At 40.2% G+C, this 21,583-nt stretch overlaps 1 protein-coding gene across 2 annotated transcripts in view; it reads left to right on the top strand.

The window, feature by feature from the left end:
* The first annotated feature begins 257 nt into the window (after positions 1–257).
* The window catches only part of Stx17 (syntaxin 17), a 46,201-nt gene continuing 24,875 nt past the window's right edge, over positions 258–21,583 (top strand). Inside the window, exons 1-3 of one of the 2 annotated variants that reach the window (XM_075967248.1) lie at positions 258–322; positions 7,117–7,298; positions 14,638–14,703. In XM_075967248.1, coding sequence (XP_075823363.1) covers positions 7,176–7,298; positions 14,638–14,703 — 189 coding nt within the window. In that variant the 5' untranslated portion in view covers positions 258–322; positions 7,117–7,175. The remainder of the gene's footprint in view (positions 323–7,116; positions 7,299–14,637; positions 14,704–21,583) is intronic. The other variant, XM_075967249.1, reaches the window with a different exon arrangement.

The raw sequence follows: 21,583 nt of genomic DNA, 5'->3' as shown, positions 1-21,583 counted from the left end.
AGCTTCAGTTTCCACACACCTAAAGAGTTAAGGACACGTGGTCGTCTTCGCTAACAAAATTCAGCGAGCACAAGAAAATGTGCAGAAAAACTGTAATAGGAAGGGGGTTATCCAAATGTAAATCGTCGTAGACACACAGGACACAAGACGACCTCCAAAGCACGCGTGGAACCATTCCTCCAGGGCCTGGGACAGTTCACCCTGCCTCCCCCTCCCGCTGGGACGAGAGGGGGCGGGACCACTCGACCCCGCCCCCAGAGGAGCCCCGCCCCTCTCGCGCCTGCGCAGTGAGTGTCGACGGCCTCGAGCGCCTAGGCGGGAGGTAAGGGGCTGTCGGGCGGCCTCCTCGGGGGCGCTGGGCTGCGGTGTGGCACCGCGGGCCGGGGTGTGGACGCCCGTGAGAGGCGCCAGGCAGCAGGCCCGGCTTCGGGTTGGTGCGAGCGCCGGGCCGCGTCTAGAAGTGACCTAGCCTCCCAGGTTTCAGTTTTGGAGCAGCTGTCGCAGCGGGCGCGGGGAGGACGGGACCCCGCGGTGCCAAGGCCTCCGGGGTTGCTGTGGAGAGATGGTCCCGGCCCTGGGTCTTCGGGTCGCCTGCCCAGCCACTCCGATGGGGGCGTCGGTGTGGCCCGGGTGCGCCCTGGTGACGCCGAGGGGGACGACGCGACGCCGGTGCCCAGGCAGGACGTGGAGAGGCCGCAACTGCGGGGTCCGGGCTTGCACCCTAAAGTCAACACCCTGTGCGCCACCCACAAGCCTATGGGGACGCTTTACTTTGAGGGATGGTGTTGTCAACTGTTTGGGACACTATCTAGGAAAGGGGCTTTTTCACTTATAAGTAACTCTGGGGTAATTTACTTCACATTTGAGTACTTTTTCTTATTCGGGACCCTGAGTAAAATGGTACCCATCTCATCTTAGTTGTGAGTTCCAGGAGATCAAGTTTGTAAAGCACCTGACACCTTTTCACTGCAAGTGTGTGTGCCAGGAAAATGATTACAGCCCTGGCTTCTAAATGTTCTTCTGTTCACGAAACAGCGATTCTTATACATACACAAACACAAAAACTGTGTAGTAATTTACAATCAGTGATAGTTCACGTAAGTAGCTGGGTGGTGGTGGCCATGCCTTTAATCCCTGCACTCCGGAGGCAAAGGCGTGGCGAGCTCTGGGAGTTCAAGGCCAGCCTGGTCTACAGAACAAGTTCGAGGACAGCCAGGGTTTCATGGAAAAACCCTGACTGGAAAAACAAAACAAAAAACAGATCGCACAAGTAATACAGAAAACTACAGCATTCCTTGTGTTAGCATTTTACATACCATACAAAGTACAGTCACCGAGATCAAGAGATTAATATTAGAGTTAACTGGGTCTCTTGTGAGTCCACTCTCTTTATTAGAGTACGTTCTGTGTTCAATGGGACCCAAGACCCAACCTCACTCTTCATCCTCCATAACAGCATCACCTTTTCCAGTCCGCTAAGTGCGGTGGCTTCTATGCTGTGGAGGAGCCAGGAGTTGGTAGTGCCTTTCAAGTAGGAAGTTGGCTCTTGTTTGTTGTGAATAGATTGTTTCGAATTTTTGTTAGGAATACCACAAGGCATCAGTGCTCTTTGCAATTTATGCCACCATGGAGCCTTCACGTGGGATCTGCTGCCTGTGGTGTCAACCTTGATCGCTTAATTAAACTTGGTGTCTGGGGGATTCTCCACAGCAATTACTACTCCAGTGATTCTCCAAGTACTATTGCTTTGGTGCTGTGGTACCCTTCAGTTACCCTCCTTCTTTTGCTGAAATTGTTGTCTAAAGAGGAGCTGTCCATTCTTCCTTATTTCTTTTTCTGTATTCAGTTCTTTGTGTCAATATAAACTCCTTTGATTGCTGGGTGGTAGTGGTGCACACCTTTAACCCCAGCACTTGGCAGGCTACAGAGTCGAGTTCCAGGGCAGCCAGAGAAACCCTGTCTTGGAGAAACCAAAACAAAACTGCATTGGTTTTTTTTTATTATGCATTTATTATATCAGATTGTTCTCACTTTGACCATTGGGAGGTGGTTGTTTTCTGTACCCCTGTGTTTTGCCTGCCCCAGTCCTGGAATCAGCCCCTTCCCCAAGGGCTCCTGGTTTCCTTCTCTCTTTTGTTGGTCCTGTCTTTCAGAATGGTATCAGATCCCAACCCCTATGGTCTGGGTGTGCTTATGGCTACTAGGGTGTCATTGCTTTCAGAGTCTTACAAAGGGCCGCAGTACATGCCTGTATGCACGATCAAATGTTTACTTGCGTATTTATTTGTGAATAGTTTTTTAAAAAAGCAGAGCGGTATCTGTCTTTTCACACCACCAGGTTCATCCTGGTATTGGCTCCTGCTTGTCAAACGGTAAGAACTGACTCATTTTCTGGGAAATGTTTCCTGATTTTTGTTCCGTCCTGGTATGGGCAGACAGTAATTCCGGGATATCTAAAATATACGACTGAGAGTTGTAGTTGGAATTTTCTTTGGGCTGCCAACCAGCTCCCAGATAAAGACATGGAAACTTATTAATTGTGAATGCTCAGTCTTTTAACTTAGTTTTAGTTTAACCAGTTTCTGTTCATCTGTGTCTGCCCCGGGACTTTTTACCTTTCTTTCATTCTGTATGTCCTACTTTCCTGCTTCCTTCGTGTCTGTCTCTCTGGCCCCTGGTGGTCTCTTTTTCTTTCTTCCCGCAGCCTAAATTCCTCCTCCTACTTATTCTCCCTACCCAGAAGTCCTGCCTGTACCTCCTTCCTTGCTATTGGCCATTCAGCTTTTTATTAAACCACTTAGGTACCTTAGGCAGGCAAGGCAAAATAGCAAAACATCTTTATATAATCAAACAAGTGCAACGTATCTTTCCGTAGTTAAACAAATGTTCTGCAACAGAGAGAAGCACACAGTACAACTGTTTTAGTCTTTAGCCTTTCAAGGTTCAGCAAAACAACCATATTCTGGGCTTTGATTGTTCCCCCTCCCCCTGCTTAGTTCTATGGTAATTCAGTCTTATTTTGATATCTTATTTTTCATTTTATATTTCTCCCACATCTTGGTGTTTTTAAATTTTTAAATCTTTAATACATATAGCCCTGTGGGTTTTGACAAGTGCAAATAGCTGTATATCACCTCACCATGACAGAATAAATTCTATTACAAATATTTTATACTTTTTAAAACTATTAAAATAATATAACAGCTTCATAGAAGTTTGGGAACTTAGGCATGTTGTTTATTTTTGGACACTTTTTACAGGTGTGAGATCTTTTATATTTTTTTTAGTTTAGTGTTTTAATCATGTAACTTGTTCCAACTTTATGAGTAAAAAAATACAAAGTGCTGAAAAGTACTTTCAGCCACTATTTAAACACACTTCCACACACATTCTGACATTGAATGTTAACTATTTCATGGTGTGATGCCATGCTAGACAATGTTACGGTAACAATGGAATGTTATGCTCTCAGGTATACTATATAACTATATACTATTATTTTGTAAAAATAGAAAATGATAGAGGAAAATATTTTTAAATTTTTGTTAGTAGGAGACTGAACTAGAAAAGTCTCTTGAGGCACTGTTTCCCCCCACTAATCATACTTAATTGGCTAGAACTTGTAGAAGTGCTTCTGATGAAATGTAAGTTGAAAGAACCTTTTATGGCACATTTGGCAATGTGTATATTTTTAAATTTAAATTATGTCTGCTTAATATTTCTATTTTTAGCTATCTATATTAAGTAATCATGGATGGTAGTATGGATTAATGTATGAGGAAAGTAATCACAATTTGTTTATAATAGTGGAAAATTAGGACCATCTTAAATAGCACACAGTGGATGATTAGATTATGGAACATTCACATTGTAATCCTATGCTACTAAAAGTACATAATAAAATATTTACATGGTAACATTTCTCATATCCTTGATCATGTTATTCAAAATAAATCCAGCATTCATTCATCCATTCAGTCTATCCTTTTATTTTCTTTATTGTTAAAGTATGTTTTTTATAATCCTTTGTAGTGTTTTGAAGGGCAGAAGGGTGAATTTAATAAATGTTATTGACCACATTCCATACCAGATGCCTTAACAGACTCTACGGATCCTGAAGTACACAAGAAGAAATGTTTGTGAACATACATGAGAGCAAGCGCGTGTGCGCCTCTCTCTCCCTCCCTCCTTCCCTGCCTTCCTCCTTTCTTCCCTGCCTTCTTCCCTCCTTCCCTGCCTTCCTCCCTCCTTCCCTGCCTTCCTCCCTCCTTCCCTGCCTTCCTCCCTCCTTCCCTGCCTTCCTCCCTCCTTCCCTGCCTTCCTCCCTCCTTCCCTGCCTTCCTCCCTCCTTCCCTGCCTTCCTCCCTCCCTCTCATTTTAGTAGTTTCTTTTAATGAGGAGTTTGTTAAACTCAGTCTTGCATGTCTGAAAATAATTATTTTGATTTACCGTAAATGATAATTTGCCTGGGTATGTCCCAGCTCCCTGGTACTTTGAAGACATTCCTATCTTTGATATATTGCTTTGATGAAAAGTTGGCTGCTTTTGTTGTTTTCATTTATCTGTTATCTCTGGTTTGCTTTTTAAGATTTTTTTCTTTGTCCTTGATGCTCTGCAGTTTCCTATCATATGCTTAGGTAAGTTTGTTTTTATTTATACTAGCTGGGCTATGTGCTTTTTCAACTTGAGATCTTCTGCCTTAATTCTCAGAATATTTTCTTTGTATGTTTTCTGTATTCTTTTCTGTTGGTTACTGAGCTTGTGAGGTTTATGTCCTTTGTCTCCTCATATTCTTTATCCTCTGCGTTCTGAGAGCCTGCATTCAGTAGTCCTCTCTCCAGCTGTGCATGGCTTCTTGTTTACCTTTTCAGTCCTTTGTAACTTACTGCTTTTAAAAAAGAAACCCAATCCTTCTTTTATGTCCTTTTGAAAAGTCTGTTTCTTCATTTATGTCTCTGTCTGTTTAGGAACAGACTTGACAATACTTCTCTTTTTTGGTCACTTTCTCAGCTCTAGGCCTTTGCTATTTTCTGTTTGTTTATTAGCTTTTTCTTGAGTCTATTTCTTCTCACACTGTACTTCTCCATATGTCTCTAGTTCCAGTCTGCCATGGGGTTCTGTTTTAACTCTGCTTTCGATACCTGAACATTTATTTTCCTTGGGAGCTTGTATTAAGCATAAGAACCAAGTTCTTAGTCAAGGGTAATGGAAGGCGTTTTTATAGCTGTTGCTTCAAGATTTTCAACTGTGGAAGAAAGGAAAAAACTAGAGTGTGGTTAAACAGTTCTTAATGTTAGGGGCATTTGATCTCTTTGAGAATCTGGAAACAATGAATCTTAAAGATTCAGGGTCTCACAGAATCAGTACATGAATGGGTATCTCTGAGAACTGGATTGAGAAGCCATAACCCAACAGGAGTATATATTCAACTTTGTTATTCTTGGGCTATTGGCTAAAGAGGTGGCATCAAAGCATAATAAACTGTGGTAGTGTTCAAGCTTAGCTAAATAGGAGAGCATATCATTTATGTAAAATCTGTTACTAGCTCAAATTTATAAAATTGATATAAGTAAAATTTGTCTAGTAAAGACAATGTAGGGTTCTGGGGTTTTTTTTTTGTTTGTTTTGTTTTTTGGTTTTTCGAGACAGGGTTTCTCTGTGGCTTTGGAGCCTGTCCTGGAACTAGCTCTGTAGACCAGGATGGTCAATGTAGGGTTCTGGAGCATGCTTACTTCCAGCTCTTACCTCTCCTTTCCTGTCCCCAAAAGCATATGCTGGAACTTTTTATATTGCTGTAGAATCCTGATAAAAAAGGAAAAAAATCTCCATATGTCTGTAAGAATTCGTTTTTTTTAAAAAACTGAAGTACATTTATTTATGTGTTTGTCATGCGCATGCTGCGGTGTGCATGTGGAAGTCAAAGGAAGTCAGGACCTGGGGAATCACACTTAGCCTGTGTCTTGGTAGCAAGTGTCTTTACCCACTGAGCCATGCCCTGGCCTTATAAATATGCTTCTTATTGGAGTTCTGTTGCTGGTCATTTAGTAGACATTGCTAATCACCTTGTTTAATAAGGAGGAGATAAGGGCCTTCACTGAAAGGAGTTTTGTATTCTGCAGTGTACTTGAAGTATATAATTACACAATTATATTATTATGACACTGGAAGTGAAATTTGATATAAGCAGAAATATCAAGTGAAAATTTTCCTTGCAGTTTTGCTATTTGGCAATTCTTTTAGAAGATAGCTATTCAGTGTCCAAAGCATATCAGGAAGTACTCGTTTTTAGTGGTGTTTACATACTACTTCATATTGCAAAAGACCTCAGGAGACAGCCATCACAATGTAGAGAGTAGGTACTTAAGGTTAAATAGATCATTGATAGTTTTATTCTGTTCATTTTTGTATTTTCTTTAAACTTTTTTTATTGCCTTTTTATTTATTTAGAGAGTATGTGTGTGCATGCACGTGTGCCCAGGTGGGATACAGGTACTATATTAGAGAACTCAGCTCTTTTCCTCTCTACTCTGTGGGTTCCAGGTTTTGAACTCAGATCTTCAGGCTTGGTGGGAAGCTCTTTGACCCACTGAGCCATCTCATGGGCCTGCACTTATTCATATTTTCTGAACATCTAGAGAAGCTTGGGATGTGGGGAGGATCAGTGTTTCCAGGCCAGTTCCTGTCCTACCTGTGCTATGAAAATGAAACAGTTTGAAGAGTCCTTTAAAATGACTAGATACTATTTTAATATACATCATTTGATAGAAAAAACCAAGCCATTCAAGTTCAATTTTTGGTTTGATATGTATTTAGAGTAAAGAGTAATTGTATATTTGTTGATTTTTTTATTTTTAAAAATTTTTATATGTATGAGTGTTTGCCTGCATGTATGTCTATACACCATGTGTGCGGTGCCATAGGGGGCAGAAAATGGTGTCAGAACTGGAACTGGAGTTCCAGTGGTTGTGAGCCATCATGTGTGTGCTGGGAACCAAACTTGGGCCCTCTGGAAGAGCAGCCAGATGACCCGATGAGCTGTCTCTCCAGCCCTACATTTGTTTATTTCTAAAATAATGGAAGCTGTTGTAAAAAGCATTCTTAAATCTTCCTCTTTAGGTGTTTCTGCATGAGAGAAGAGAGCCGCTACAAGTGGACGTGGCTTAACAGGCTTTAGGATGTTCGAAGATGAAGAAAAGGTGAAGTTACGCCGACTTGAGCCAGCTATCCAGAAATTCACTAAGATAGTGATCCCAACAGACCTGGAGAGGTTAAGAAAACACCAGATAAACATTGAGAAGGTGAGCATTTGTTTCCACTGCAGAAGCAGGTACCTGCCTGGATTCTTACTTGCTGTCTCTGGATTCCAGCTGAATAGAGAATCTGAGACTTCTAACCTGCTGATGTAGCAGGATTCCCTTCTCAAGCTGGTCTTCATGTTCTACAAATGTAATTCTTATATATTCCTTTATTATGTCGAAGAAGGGAGATAGGAGTAGAATTTGTACCTACTCTGCTCCTGAGGTTTTAGGTAGTTAGTCATTAAGTTGGACTGTTTGATAGAGCTCGTGATGTGAAGACAGGAGCTGTGCTCATCTCGTTCATCCCAGGGCACGTGTTTTGAACTCGTGCCTATCAGTAACTCTCTCCTCTTCATGGAAAGATGTAGATGAGTGTGTGATGTGAGGGAATTTCCTTTCTTCACTGCTTTTCTTTGAGAAGTACTGACGAGGTGGGCTGGGGAAATAGGCGAGGGTAGATGAGCTGCTCAGAGACCAGCCTCCACCCTGCCCTGAATAGGCTGCGTGTGGGGCTTACAGATACAGCAGCCTCAGGTTTCCTGAGAAGTGAGCCCTAGCTTGGAAAGGTGGGTTGTCTTCTGCTTTAAACACTGAGCTGTATTCTCCTCTACTTCTCTTTTTCAATTTTAGGATTAGGGCAGACGCTGTGGTCATTAAACCTTTCAGTATAAGCTCTATTCATTAAAAATACCAAATGTGTTTTCCCTATCAATTTTTTTTAGTATTTAAGTGCTTTTTTAAAAACACAGAAACTAATTTCTAAGATGTCTGCAATGGAAATTTCTCTGAGGAATTTTTTAAAAATTCAATATTATATTTTTTTCATCCCTTAATTCCTTTCTTCTTTACATATAAAGCATAGGTTTTAGCTATAGCTTGTAAGGATACAGAAGGAACTGTCTGGTATTCTTAGAATGGAAACATGTGAAGGGATTCCATTTTTGCTTCATGAGATAGAGAAACATATCAAATCTCCCACCTAGAGTTGAGCAATCCAAAGTAAACAGTTCTGTTTTTATATTGTTACAGTGTTACAAAATGTATAAAAGATTTGGTAAGGTCTGTTTTAAAGTCCTGAGCCATATCCATTTCTCTATTACAAAGATGATAAGCATTAGGTGGATGAATTGATTCTAAAAGATAGAAACAAGAGGTTTGTGAGCTATTAAAGCCATGTCCCCCTTTATTGTCCTACTTTACCTTTGAGATTTAACACGTCTTTCTTATTCTGTATGAAAATGCCTGCTGGCCTTCCCTTCAATTCTCACTACATGTGTGCGCAACCCTACCAATGGAAAGTGAGACCCCTGCAGCAAGGCGGTGCAAAAGGAATAGGTCCACTGCTGGTTGAATTAGTTGTACCAGGTGTCAGAAGAGAGTTATCTTGGAGTCAGTGCCATTGATTCTGCTCTGCCTGAACATGTTTCTTTTAGCATTTTTACTTATTATGAAACCTTCAGACATTCAGATAATTATAATGGATAGACAGATGATAATATCTAAAGCTAAGAAGACAAACTCAAATATATTTGAACACTTCACTGTAGGGTTTCTATTCTAATTATGAAAATACCTCTTTCTATGTATAGAATTGAATAGCATATGTTGATGGATAGGCTATGTCATGTAAACATATTTAAAAACTGTAGTGCTCACTCTGTACAGGACAGTTAACTAAATTTAGGCTCCAGGTGTCTTGCAGTGCCTCACTTTCAAAAGGCTTATTCTTGTTGAGGGAAAGGTGTGGAAAGATAAAATATTTATTATTCTGGCCATCAGTCATCCAATATGAATTTAAGAGAAAAAAGCCAGACTGGAGGGAAATTGAAGGGGAGCCTTTAGCAGAGCGATTCTGCAGCAGTGAGAACAATGAGAGCAGTGTGCTGTGGACACCTGGGCCACGCTCCACAGGCCCTTCAGCAGCACACTGTTACACATGATAAGTGTTACTAGCATGTGATCCTGGAGTTTGAGGCCTAACATTCAGTTTTCTTAGCTAATGCCTCTTAGCTAAAGCACAGTAAATAGCTACAAGATAGCCAACTTGGAACACAATTTTCTTTGTTTCATATTGTTGGGATCTAAGAAGAAACTTACTGTAAGGGATGTACACACAGGATTGAAAACCCCCAAATGGCTTATCAGATAAGGTGGGGTTTGTTTGCCTTGGGTTTGCCTCCATCTCATCTCATGGTAATGGAAGTCTTCCATTACCTGCAGGCATGCTCCATCCAACCCAGCTTCATTTTCCTCCTAATGATCTTATTAGCCTCTTTCTATTTTGAAGGTGAATTCCTCAGTAAAGAAGGTAGAGGAAGTATGGCCCTGAGTAATTTTGCTTTCTGTCTTACATCTGTTAATGACATGCACCCCATCATTTACCTCCATTCAAGCTTTGTTCTTTGTTCAGATCCCAGCTCTGGTGCTTCCTGTGAAGTGTGCTGATTGATGTCATCACCTTGTATTTAAACACATTATCTTGACACAGCCCTGTGAAGTAGACCTTAACATTTACAGATTTAACATCTTTGTTTTAACCCCAGTCTATCTGTTGGAGTTATTTTATTAGAGGCGATGCTGTAGCAGGGATGAAGTGGGGTTGTGGGGAGCTAAGAGGGGTAAGTATACTGTACATTATGTGACCATCCATCTGACCTAAGAGAAGGAAAGTGAGCAAAGAAGATGACAGGCTCACCACCACTCCAAGTCCAGGCTGCTTAAGTACAGTATCCTCTCTTTGCTCCTGTTAGGCCTGGAGTCCAGGCTCCAGGTTCTCTAGTTGGTCCCTGCAGAGAGGGTTACCTTCTGTGATCATGGGGCAGGGCAGTGATGATGTAACTGTGTGTGGCTTATGTAAGCCTCCCACTAAACCTGCTTTTTTTTCTACCACACTTTTTAACTGGTCACCTGCACCTAGTATTTCTGGATGTCCAGCCTTTGTGACCTCTGTGTATCTCTCCCCTCCAGCCACCTCTACAAGCTCAGATTGTTGCTCTCTGTGCTCTGCTGTATCTGCTACAGTGTGTCTATATTCTTTCCAGCTTCTGAAGTTTGGCTGGAAGCTTTTGTCTGTTGGTGTCTTCTATTGTGTTCTTATTGCTCTTGTGAATTTTTACCTCTTAACATTCTTTATTGTCCTTTCATGGGATTTTGGAAAAGAACAGAAGTGAATATTTGTATTCAATCTACCAGGTTTAATGAGAAACGAGATTATTTATTACAGGAAATAAATATTAGCTTTCCGTAAGTATTTATGGGTCTTTAGTATTGGCTGTTTCTTAGATTTCTAGCCTTGAATGATATGCAAAAATAGATTTTCAATTCCCAAGAAGTTTGCAGTTTAGTTAAGGAAACAAGATAGAAAAATAATCCAAGAGGCGGGGTGGTGGTGGTGCACGCCTGCCTTTAATCCCAGCACTCTGGGAGGCAGAGGCAGGCGGATCTCTGTGAGTTTGAGACCAGCCTGGTCTACAAGAGCTAGTTCCAGGACAGGCTCCAAAACCACAGAGAAACCCAGTCTTGAAAAACCAAAAAAAAAAAAAAAATAATAATAATCCAAGAATGATGAGAGGTAGCTTATGAATAGTGTGAAATGGGCGGCATGAACTAGACAGCAGCTTGAACCCAGCAGTACCAAATGAAAGAAGACGACTGACTTAGTATGTATTTGTTCATATTTATTTGTTTGTTAATTTGTAATTACAGTATAACCCTCCTCTCCATCCTGTGACTGTTTCCTTTACCAAACTCAGGTGATGATAAATAGTACTGGGTGTGATGAATGTGATAATTCAGCTCTTGTCCATGTTTGGTTATCAGGGAGCTATAGGCACATCTTGCAGTTCTGGCCAGTAAGTCTTGACAAAATCTTGGTAGGAATTTGGAAACCTCCAGAAATATTTTCCTACTTTAAAAGAGATACACATGTAGGGAAACAGTCCTCTCTCTTCTAGTGGTCTGGTTATGTCTTCCTGTTGTATTGGAAGTATAGCCAGCCCTACTGCATTAGGAGACAAATCTGAGGGCCTTTTTGAAAGTGCAGAAGGTGGAACCTGGCACTTGATGACCTTGTAAGTGCCTGTATTGAACCACCCTGGGATGATTGCCACACTCCTGGCTACTTTCTGTGTGACGTAGGGAGTGTGTTTTTTGTTGGAGCCACTTTAAAGTTTGTGTTTTTGTATGTAGTGACCCAAAGCATAATGCCGAGGTTCTTCCTTAATCCACTTGCCTGTCCTGCTGTGCGGTTAGACAAAGACCATCTTGCGCAAAACCAGCCACTTAGAGATGGTAGCCAGCAGCCCAAACTTAACTACAAGTTTAAAGGTTGCTTCTATAGGGGTTTTTCCCACATATTAGTATATCACTCTGCTCCCCCTTCCCACATCAAATATTTGGGATAATAGCTTTCACAGTATATCCTAATTTCACATAAAATTGAATAGTAAGCAGTAGCAAACTGAATTATTTTATTCTTTATTTTCTTATAACTCACTATAATAAGAGATAATGCATTGAGACAGCAATCTCTTCTATAGTCTCTTTGATAAGTGAGCAAATAAAGACGGCAGTAGAAAAGGCTGCTGCTTTCCTTTATTGAGAGTTCTGTTACAAGTTTTCTTGTCATAGCACTTAGTCTTATAGTAGCTTTACAGGTCAAGTATTGTTGTTTGTTTTGTTTTTAGTTTTTTCACATTTATTTCTTTATGTGTATGTGTGTGGACATACCTCCACACTGTAGATGTGGAGGTCAGAGGACAACCTTTGAAGTCAGTTCTCTTCCTTCTATGTTGTGGCTCCTAGAAGTTAAATTAAGGTCTTGAGCTTAGGGACAAGCACCTTTGTCTGCTCAGCCATCTCACTAGCTGAGACTGCAAGCATGCATCTTACCATCTGCTGCCATTCAAGCTTTGTATTTTGTTAGCTCCTAGCTCAGGTTCCTATGGAGGGTGCTCTTATTGATGCCATTGCGTCAGACATAAAGACTTCACTATGCAGGAGCCTTAACCTTTACAGACTTAGCTTCCATGCTCTACTATTTGAAACAAAGTGTTTCCAGTTATGATGGTGAAATTATAACTGCATACGATCATTGTAAAGAGTAAGATATTATATGATGAGACTGGAGAGATCGCTCAATAAATAAAGTGCTTGCCAAAAAAGTATGAGGACCAGAATTTGGGTCCCCAACACCCACATAAAAGTTAAGCAGGTATGGCGGTCTGCTTGTAATCTCAAAACTTGAGGAGGCAGAGATGGGATTTCCAGGAGTTTTAGTTGGGGTTTCTGTTGCTGTGATAACGATCATGACCAAAAGCAAGGGAGAGGAGAGGGCTTACTTTAGCCTGTGTTTGTGGGTCACAGTCCATCACTGAGGAAGTCAGGACAGGAACTCAAGCAGAGGCCATGGAAGAGTGCTGCTTGCCAGCAGACTTACCTGCTTTTTTTTATGATGCCCAGGACCACCAGGCCAGAGCAAGCCTCACCTACAATGGGCTGGCTCTCCCACATCAATCACTAATTATGGAAATGTTCTATAGGCTTGCCTCCAGTCTGAGCTTATGATCAAATGAAGGGATTTTTTTTTTCATTTGCTATCCCCTCCTGTCAGATGACTCCAGCTGTGTCACATTGACATAAAAACTAGCCAGCACACCAAGGCAAGCTGACTAGTTAGACTAGTTAAGTCAACAAGCTCCAGGTTAAGCTCGAGACCCTGACTTAGTAAATACAGTGGAGAATAACTGAGGTAGACATACAAACCACCACAATGACTTACGTTAATATCTTGCCTCTACACACTCGTGAACACACATTCACACCTCCTGACATGTACAGTCATACAAAGGTAAGCACATATGCACGACTCACATACAAGTATATGGAAAAATATATGCACTAGGTATTTACTCAAAAGTGGAGTATGTAATTAGTGAGCTGCCTGTCAGTAATTTCTAATATATTAGATTCAGAACATTCCTGTTGCCCTTCATGTTTGTTCCTGTTTTGTATTTTTAATATTTGGTAGTCAAGGTGAGGCAGCTACTCTTATCTGTACTTTGGAGTAGATATTATCTTCAATTTGTAAGTAATCCTCACTTTATGACCCTTAGCCACTGGTCCATCTGCCAATGCTGTGTAGCTTTTCTGTAGATTGTTTAGTATTTTCTGTGTAGTTAGTCATGGCACCTATGAAGGGAGCTTCCTTTCTGATTTTCCTCCATGTTCCCCCTCTCCATCACTTCCTCCATATCTCTTCCTGTCTTTTTTCATCCCTCCCTTCATTTCTTCTTTTGTCTTTGTTCTGCCCTATAGTGCTGACTAGAGTTTCCAGTGTCTTACTGACTGCCACTGGGAAGATGGTATTTTCATCTTCTTTCCCATCTTAGAGAAGGGGCCTTCTCCACTAAGTATGATGTAATCTGTGTGGCTTTCTTCTTAGCACCTGCCTCATGATTCAGAATATACACACTTATAGTGTGTGTGTGCAGTCACGTTGCCATGTTGGCATGTGAAAGTTGGAGGACAACCTGCAGGAGTTGGTCCTGGAGATGGAACTCAGGTAGTTAGACTTAGCACCCATTTGCTGAACCATCTTGCTAGCCTAAGAGTTGAGAAATAATTAAAAAGTTGATATTTATCTGTGTATTTACCATTTGTCTATACTCCCCGTTGCTTTGTGGAGAATGAGTTATGTCAGGTACCATCAGCATTTCTCATAATGTCTTGTGATAGGGTCAGCTGCTGCGCATGTGTCTACGCTTCTCCTTCACTTCCCTGGGTGGTGGATGTTGAGCTGTGTCTCTTCTCTGTGGCTTGCATGTTGTCCATTGGCTCTGACTTGTCCTGTTCTTCAGGGGCTTCTGTCACTCTTGTCCTTGTCCCTCTGCTCTTCAAGCAGATTTTTCTTTCTGCCTGCTTTTTAAATTTTTATCTTAGTTTTAAGTAGTTAACATCATTCTACTAACAAATAACTAAAATTCTTCATACATATTAAGGATGCATGAGAAGGAGTCCTGTCCATCTTCCAGTTTCTTCTATATCCTCATTCTCTGTATTTTCCTTCCCCAGAGAATCTGTACATAGACAAAACCTTTATTTTGTTTTTTTTAAAGTAATTTGATCTGATAGTATTTTGTGTTATTGTTTACTATTAGTTCTCAATTTAAAAAATGTAATATTAAAAGCCTTCAGAAAGATAATTATCATTACAAAAATTATGGTTTTCCCTGCCTCTTATGTTTGAGTAGATGAGTAAGGGCTTTGTGGTAACTGGACATGGTCTCATGATGTAAAACTCAGCACTCACTTTCCCTATTTTTTGTTTTTTGTTGAATAGTATCAGCGGTGCAGAATTTGGGACAAATTGCATGAAGAACACATCAATGCAGGGCGCACTGTTCAGGTAAGGCTGCTGTGTATGGCAAATCTATAAAAAAGACAGTCTTGGGGAAATGAGCCTTTGTCTAAAATACACATTTCAAGATGTCTGAGACGAGACAAGCATAGACAAAGTCTATTTCCGTTCCACACGCTCCTGAGGCCATGGCAGGATTTTTAGTGCACCCATGTTTGATTCCATCTCATGAGGTCAGCTGTGGCATCACACTGGCTGGAAAGTGGCAGGTTTCGGGATGTTTAGGACTTGTGGGTTTTGAGGTAGGGGTGTTGAGCTTACTCCTTCCCAGCTGACCCATTTTTGTGTATTTCTTGCTGTTTTACCAGGAACTGCTGAGTCACCTTTCATGTTACCTAATTTTCCTTCAGGAATAACAAATTAACTTATATTTTCACAATCAATGCATTTTCCAAAAACCTTACAAAATTCACAGTATTTCCCAAGGTTGTATTAATTAATTGGTTGGTTAACATAATGTTACTTACAGTTTTAAACATTTTTAAAAAAATTACTTTGAAGGGTAAAAGTTTTTTAAATATCCCTTGAGCAAACATTTCTTAATTGTGTGTATTCTTCATATAGGTTATGCAGCTGTGCTTGTAAGACACCAGCAGCTATAATTTGAGAGTTCCAGAATTCTATCTATGAAATATATTATCCATATTTAGTTATTTACTTTAAAAAAATAAGTTCTAATTATTTTAAACTAGCTTTGGAAATAGTGTTATATTCAGGGTCTGTGAGGTGGTTCATCAGGTAAAAGGCATTGGCCACCGAGCCTGAGAGCCCAGGTTCCATCTCCAGGACCCAAGGTGGAAGGAGAGAGCTGACTCCAGCTGGTTGTCCTGTGACCTGCACGCGTGTGCTCTGGCACTCAGGCACACCCACACTAAATAAGTCCATAATTCTCTAAGAGCAGTACAGTAGAGGCAGAATCCTACGGTTCTCTATCTTATCCACTGTGAGGCCTTTGGCTCCCTTCCCGTGTTTCCTCATTATTACTGACGACCTCATGTAGCTGTGTGGTTTTGACGCCATCTCTTCCCCCCTGCCGTGTGGGTGGAGCCCTAGCTTTCCACTTTGTTCTCCTGCCTCCCTTCTCCTGTATAATTGCATATGTGCAGTCTTTGGTTCAGTTAGTACTCAGCACCTCATTATTTTGATTATAAGGACATTATTTTCTGCCAAATCAAATAGTGAAATACAGTCCAGACCTTTACTTTTTTTTTGAAGTTAATAACAACCTTATTTTTAATTACCTGGCTTTCTGTCTGTGTATTTTTGAGTTCTGTTAAGATGTTCCACATTAAAAAGACATTTAAAAAAGATGTTCCACATGTCTTATCATATTGCTGTCAATGATATTTTCATGAGTTTAGATCTATCTGTCCCGTTCTTTATTTTGGAAGTTCTCTCTCTCTAAGCCCTTCATCGCTCAGTTCCAGTGTGGACTCTGTCTGATGCATAGCTACTGCCCTGCACCTTCCCTGTGTCTATGCAGGAACTCTGAGTTTTCATGGATCTTTAGTTTCCCTCCACCATTGTGTTGGTTAGCACACAGAGGTAAAGGGTTAAGTAGCTGTGTGTCTACAGCCCTCACTGTAGTTACACCAGGTGTAGAATTCCCTTTGGAACTGACTTTCAAGCATGAATGCTTTCCAACTCTTTGTGTGATTTTTTTCAAAATCTGAATCACCTGATTCCCCAGTCTTTGCAATGGACTTTTTCCTCCTTGGGGCCTTTTGTGCTCCTTTTATCCCTAGTACTCTGAACTTTTAATGTGTTTTGTGTTGTATCTTATCATTTCCATCTCAAAATTAATTTTCTTTAGTTCTGTGAAATTTTATTTATTTATTTGCTTCTTTATTTGTATTTTGAGACAGGATCTCACTTGGGCACAGGTTGGCCAAGAACTCACTTTGTAGCCCTGGGTGTCCTCAAACTTATGGCATCTTCTTGACAGCCCCCAAGCGCAGGGGCTGTAAGTGTGAGCTACCACACCTAGCCTTAATTCATTCTCATAGTCTCTCTCCTCTCTCTTGAATATTTGAAGATATTTTGTTGTGGGACCTGAGGAGATGGCTCAGTAGGTAAAGTGACCACTGGGCAAGTATGAAAACCTGAGTTCAGATCCCCAGCACATGTAAAATGTGTAAAAGGTCAGTCAGGTGTGGCATGCATCTTGACCTTAGTGAAGACAGGCAGATCCTTGGAACCTGCTGTCTAGCCACTTTAGACACTCAGTGAGCTTGGTACCCTGTCTCAGAAAATAAGGAAGAGAATAGAGGAAGACACCCAACAGATGCTGACCTCTGCCCCACACAAAGGGTCACACGTACTCAACATGTACAAATGTGTGCACACACTATTGTAACTCCCAGGCTGCCCTGGCCTGACAGCTGGCTGTTTGTTTGTTGACTATTTTTACATTTCAAATGCAGAACTGAATAGTTGCTACAGAGACTATATCGCCGCAGAGTCTAAGTTGTGCACTACCTGGTCCTACAAAAAGGGTTGCCAGTCTTTGTTTCACTGAATGTGGGAACTCAGATTGCATGGCGCAGTGGTTAAAAACGAGCCTGGGAACCTGGGTTCAGTTCCCAGAACCCATATAGAAAGCTAGACACCATAGTGCATGTCCGTGGTTCCAGCATTCTTACAGCAAAATGGAAAGCAAAGACAGGCAAGTCCTCTAGAAGATTTTAGGCTCACTAGTCGGAATAACTCAGTGTATCAGTGAACAAGAGAGACCTTGCAAAACAGTGAAAGGCAAAAACCAACACCAGAGGTTGTTCTTTACCTCACACTCAAGCACATTTGACACACATAAGACAAACACATAGGCACAAATGGATATATATAGATAGAGATATATAAACATATATTTAAATTAGAATAGCTGTAATATAGTGAAAATTAAGATTGTATGGACTGAATGCAAGATGTCCCTAGAAAAGATTCCAGAAGTGCAAGGAATAGACAGTAGCTTCAAATAAGATGGAGAAAAGCAGATTGGTTTGAGATTGAGATGGAAATACAACTTGTCTCTATGTTATACTAGATGGTAACTAGATTACAGGTCTAAGGAAGAGGTGGCACTCGACTCTTCCCAGATCCCACACGCCATCGAGATTTAGTGTGGGTCCAGTGGTCTAATGTTAATGAGATTATTATGACTAGTGTTTCTTACCGTCTTGACTGTTTAATGTTTTACTAACAATCATATGATTTGTTTGATATATTGACTGTATCAGAGAATTTGTGTACTGATTTTTAAAACCATGTTGACATTATTGGCCTCCATCTGGTATAAGAGATTTATGGGTGCCATTGAAGTAATGAGATCAAACTTGTTAGATTCTGGTGTTTGCTTACTGTATTCATCTCTGCTCTGGACTTAGCATATAGGCTTGTTCATGGCTAGTTTGTGATTTAAAAAATATTTTTTTTTTTAGAGACAAGTTATAGGTTTTCCAGGTTTATCTGAATTAGGCTTCTGTAAAACCCACCTTCTCAATTTGACTTGTCTTTTAAGACAAAGGACTTCTCATGTGATCTAATTTTTCAACCTTTTCTTTTATGTTTTATGCTTTTGGTATCATGTACAAATAACTTTCTCCATACTCATAAACAAGATTTTGTTTCAAACTACTTCATTAATTTTGTTTTTGAGACAAAATGTTATGTAGCTCAGGTTGGCCATAAACCAACTATAGCTTTGAGGATGGCCCCAAACTCTTAACCATCCTAGTCTGTCTCCTGAGCCCTAGTAATAATAATACACACCACTGTACAGGGTACTAATTCATTTGGTCTTAGATACTTTATAGCGTGTGTGTATGTGTGTGTGTGTGTTGACTTTCTTTTAATTTTTGGTTAATGTACAAATATAGTTAGTTTTCAAAATAGATTTTTATAGCCAATTACTTTTAAAGTCTTATTATTTCTAACGATATTTTGTAATGCCTTTGGATTTTCTTTCCTGGTTCAACTTTTTGAGACTCGTTTTTTTTGTCTTATAGTATAACCATATTTTCAGATTCCTATTTTATTTTGATTACTTGCATTTTTTTTAAAATCTGACCTACCACTTGAAAAAAGAGTTGCTTAAAAATAAGCTTGTTCAGCCTGGTGGTGGTGGCGGCGCACACCTTTACTCCCAGCACTTGAGGTAGCAGAGGCAGGTGGATCTCTGAGTTCGAGGCCAACCTGATCTACAGAGCAAGTTTCAGGATAGTCAGGGCCTCACAGAGAAACCTGACTTGAAAAAGTCAAGAGTCAGAGGGGAGGGGTGACGGGGGGGACTCACGCCTTTAATCCTAGAACTCAGGAGACAGAGGCAAGTTGATCTCTTGAGTTCGAAGCCAGACTGCTCTACAGAGCGAGTTCCAAAACAGACTCCAAAGCTACAGAGAAACCCTATCTTGAAAAAAATAAAAACAAAACAAAAAAGGAAGAATCCAAAAGAAAAAAAACACAAAAAGGTTGTTTAAATATATCTTTTTAAAATTGCAACTTAATGCCAGAGAGATGGCTCAGTGAGCAAAAGCATTTGCTACCAAGCCTGATGACCTTAGTGACACTTGTACCCTTCATGGCTGAAGGGGAGAACCAGCTGCCAGAACTGGTTGTTCTCTGACTGCATATGTGCATATGCATGTGTACTCATACACACACACTTAAAATACAAAAATAATTTAAACACTATATAAAACACAACAACTCCTGTAAAATAATTCTTTTATTTAATTTTTTTAATACAGTATATTGATCATATTGCTTCCCTTTCCTCAACTCTTTCCCAGATCTTTCTCACCTCTCTACCAACTAGACTTTATATTTTCTCTCTCAAAAAATTCCAGTAAGAGAAAAACGAAGAAAATGAAACTAAATAAAAGACACACAGAAAACATGGAGTCAATTTTGTGTTAGCCAGTAACTTCTGGTCATGGGGCCTGCCCTGGGCAGTGGTTGATACACCCAGTGATGCTTTCTTGTGGGAAAACTGATTTTCCCTTTGCCAGCAGGTATCAATTGCAAATAGCTTCTTGGTTAAGGGTGGGACTTTATGTCCACTTCCCTTCTGTTTTTCTATTTTTCTGAATGTAAAATGTCATTATACTGTATTCAAATTATACATTTCTAATAGATTATATCATGTTTGCAATTGTTTGCTTTAAGAAAGTTACATACAATTTCTGAACTTAAGTTTTCTCATCAAATTAGCATAATGGTACCTAACTCTGGGGATGATTGTAAGAGTGTCAGTCATATGTGCCAAGATCCTACACGGCCTATATAATAGCAGCAGATATTCAGTAAGTTAGTTTTAGATGGATTATGTAATCATATTACTTTTATCCAGTTTTCTGACCTGTCATATAAAAGCATAAAATGAATATTTTGGATGTGCATGTGTGTGCAGGCCAGAGGTCATTGTCTGGTGTCTTTCTCAGTCACCTTATTTTTTGAGACTGAGTCTCTCACTGACCTGGAGCCTGCCAAAATTTGGCTAGAGTCTCTGGCCAGCGAGCTACAGGGATCGTCCTGTCTCTGCCTCCTTAGTGCTGGCTCCCTGGCACATGCTTTGTGTCTGACTTTTTCATGTGTCTGCTGGGAATCTGAACTCATCTCTCCATGCTTGCATAACAAGCACATTGCCAACTGAGCCGTCTCCACAGTCCTAAACTAAATATTTTGAAAAACTGTCTCTTGTCTCTCCTCTCTATCTTAACACACAGTGGGAACACTGACTGATAGCAGAAGTTATAAAAAGTATCTCTCAGTTTCTGCCTTGAGGGATCCCAGCAGGGTGACAATACAAGTCATCAGTTCAGTATCTGTGTAGAGGTTTAGAGCTTCTGGAAGAGTAAAGTCAGTATATGAATAGCTGTGAAATGTGTTATAAAAATTAGCTGTCTGGATTCTGGATAGTAGGTATTTTTTTTTAGATAAAAGAAACCAGAAGAACAGAGACATTTAGTGCTTGTCTAAAAAATATTTTTAAAGGAACTTGAGAGACTTGTTGTTGAAGCAGTAAGTGACAGTGTAGGAGGAGTCCAGGTCTCAGTGCTCTAGTGGCTTAGTTAGACACCATTGCACAGTGGTACTCAGTCTCTGGGTCATGGCCCTTTCACAGGGTCGCCTAAGACCATTTGCCTATCAAATGGCCAAAGCAGTTTCTTTATTAACGAATAAAATCAACACAAAACAGAAGACCCTCCCACATCAGAGAACCACTGCCATAGTGAGACCCGATTCCCGTGTTTAATCATATTTTCTCTATAATCTCTTACTGTTAACTCAACTAGATAGGCACTAAAGTATGGCCTTTAACACATAATAGCAGATGTTCATTAAATACTTGAATAAATGAATTAAGTCCTTTTTCCCCTTTGACGTTTTAGTCTCCTTGCCTGCTCCCTCCACCCCCATGCTAGAAATTGAACCAGAGTGCTATGCAAGCCAGGCAAGTTCTCTTCTACTGATCTCTGCCCCAGCTGTGATTTCAATCTTTAATACTTGGTTTTTAGTTTATATAGGTATATGAGGCCATATATAAAATTTTTGGTACTGGTTGATACTAAAACTTGTGTAATGTCATACTACTATCAATAACCTTTATGAGGTAAACAGTGCAAATAAAAAATAGTCCAGATTTATTTTAATTAAATAGTTATGACTCTGGAGCCCTTAGCAGTAAATAATACTATGTCTAGAGTGTGTTTGCTGTGGTATTTAAATGTTTACCACTGGACTTGTGCTCGTGTTTGTAAAGAAATCTGATTAATTATTATGATACCAAATGTTTTCTGCTGTACACAATTTGCTCTCAAAATTGCATGTTATAAAAACACATTAGGAATCCTAAATCAATATTTAATGA

This window comes from Microtus pennsylvanicus, chromosome 3 (genome assembly GCF_037038515.1).
Source record: "Microtus pennsylvanicus isolate mMicPen1 chromosome 3, mMicPen1.hap1, whole genome shotgun sequence".
NCBI classification, from domain to species: domain Eukaryota; kingdom Metazoa; phylum Chordata; class Mammalia; order Rodentia; family Cricetidae; genus Microtus; species Microtus pennsylvanicus.
This window is presented reverse-complemented; position numbering and strand designations above follow the sequence as displayed.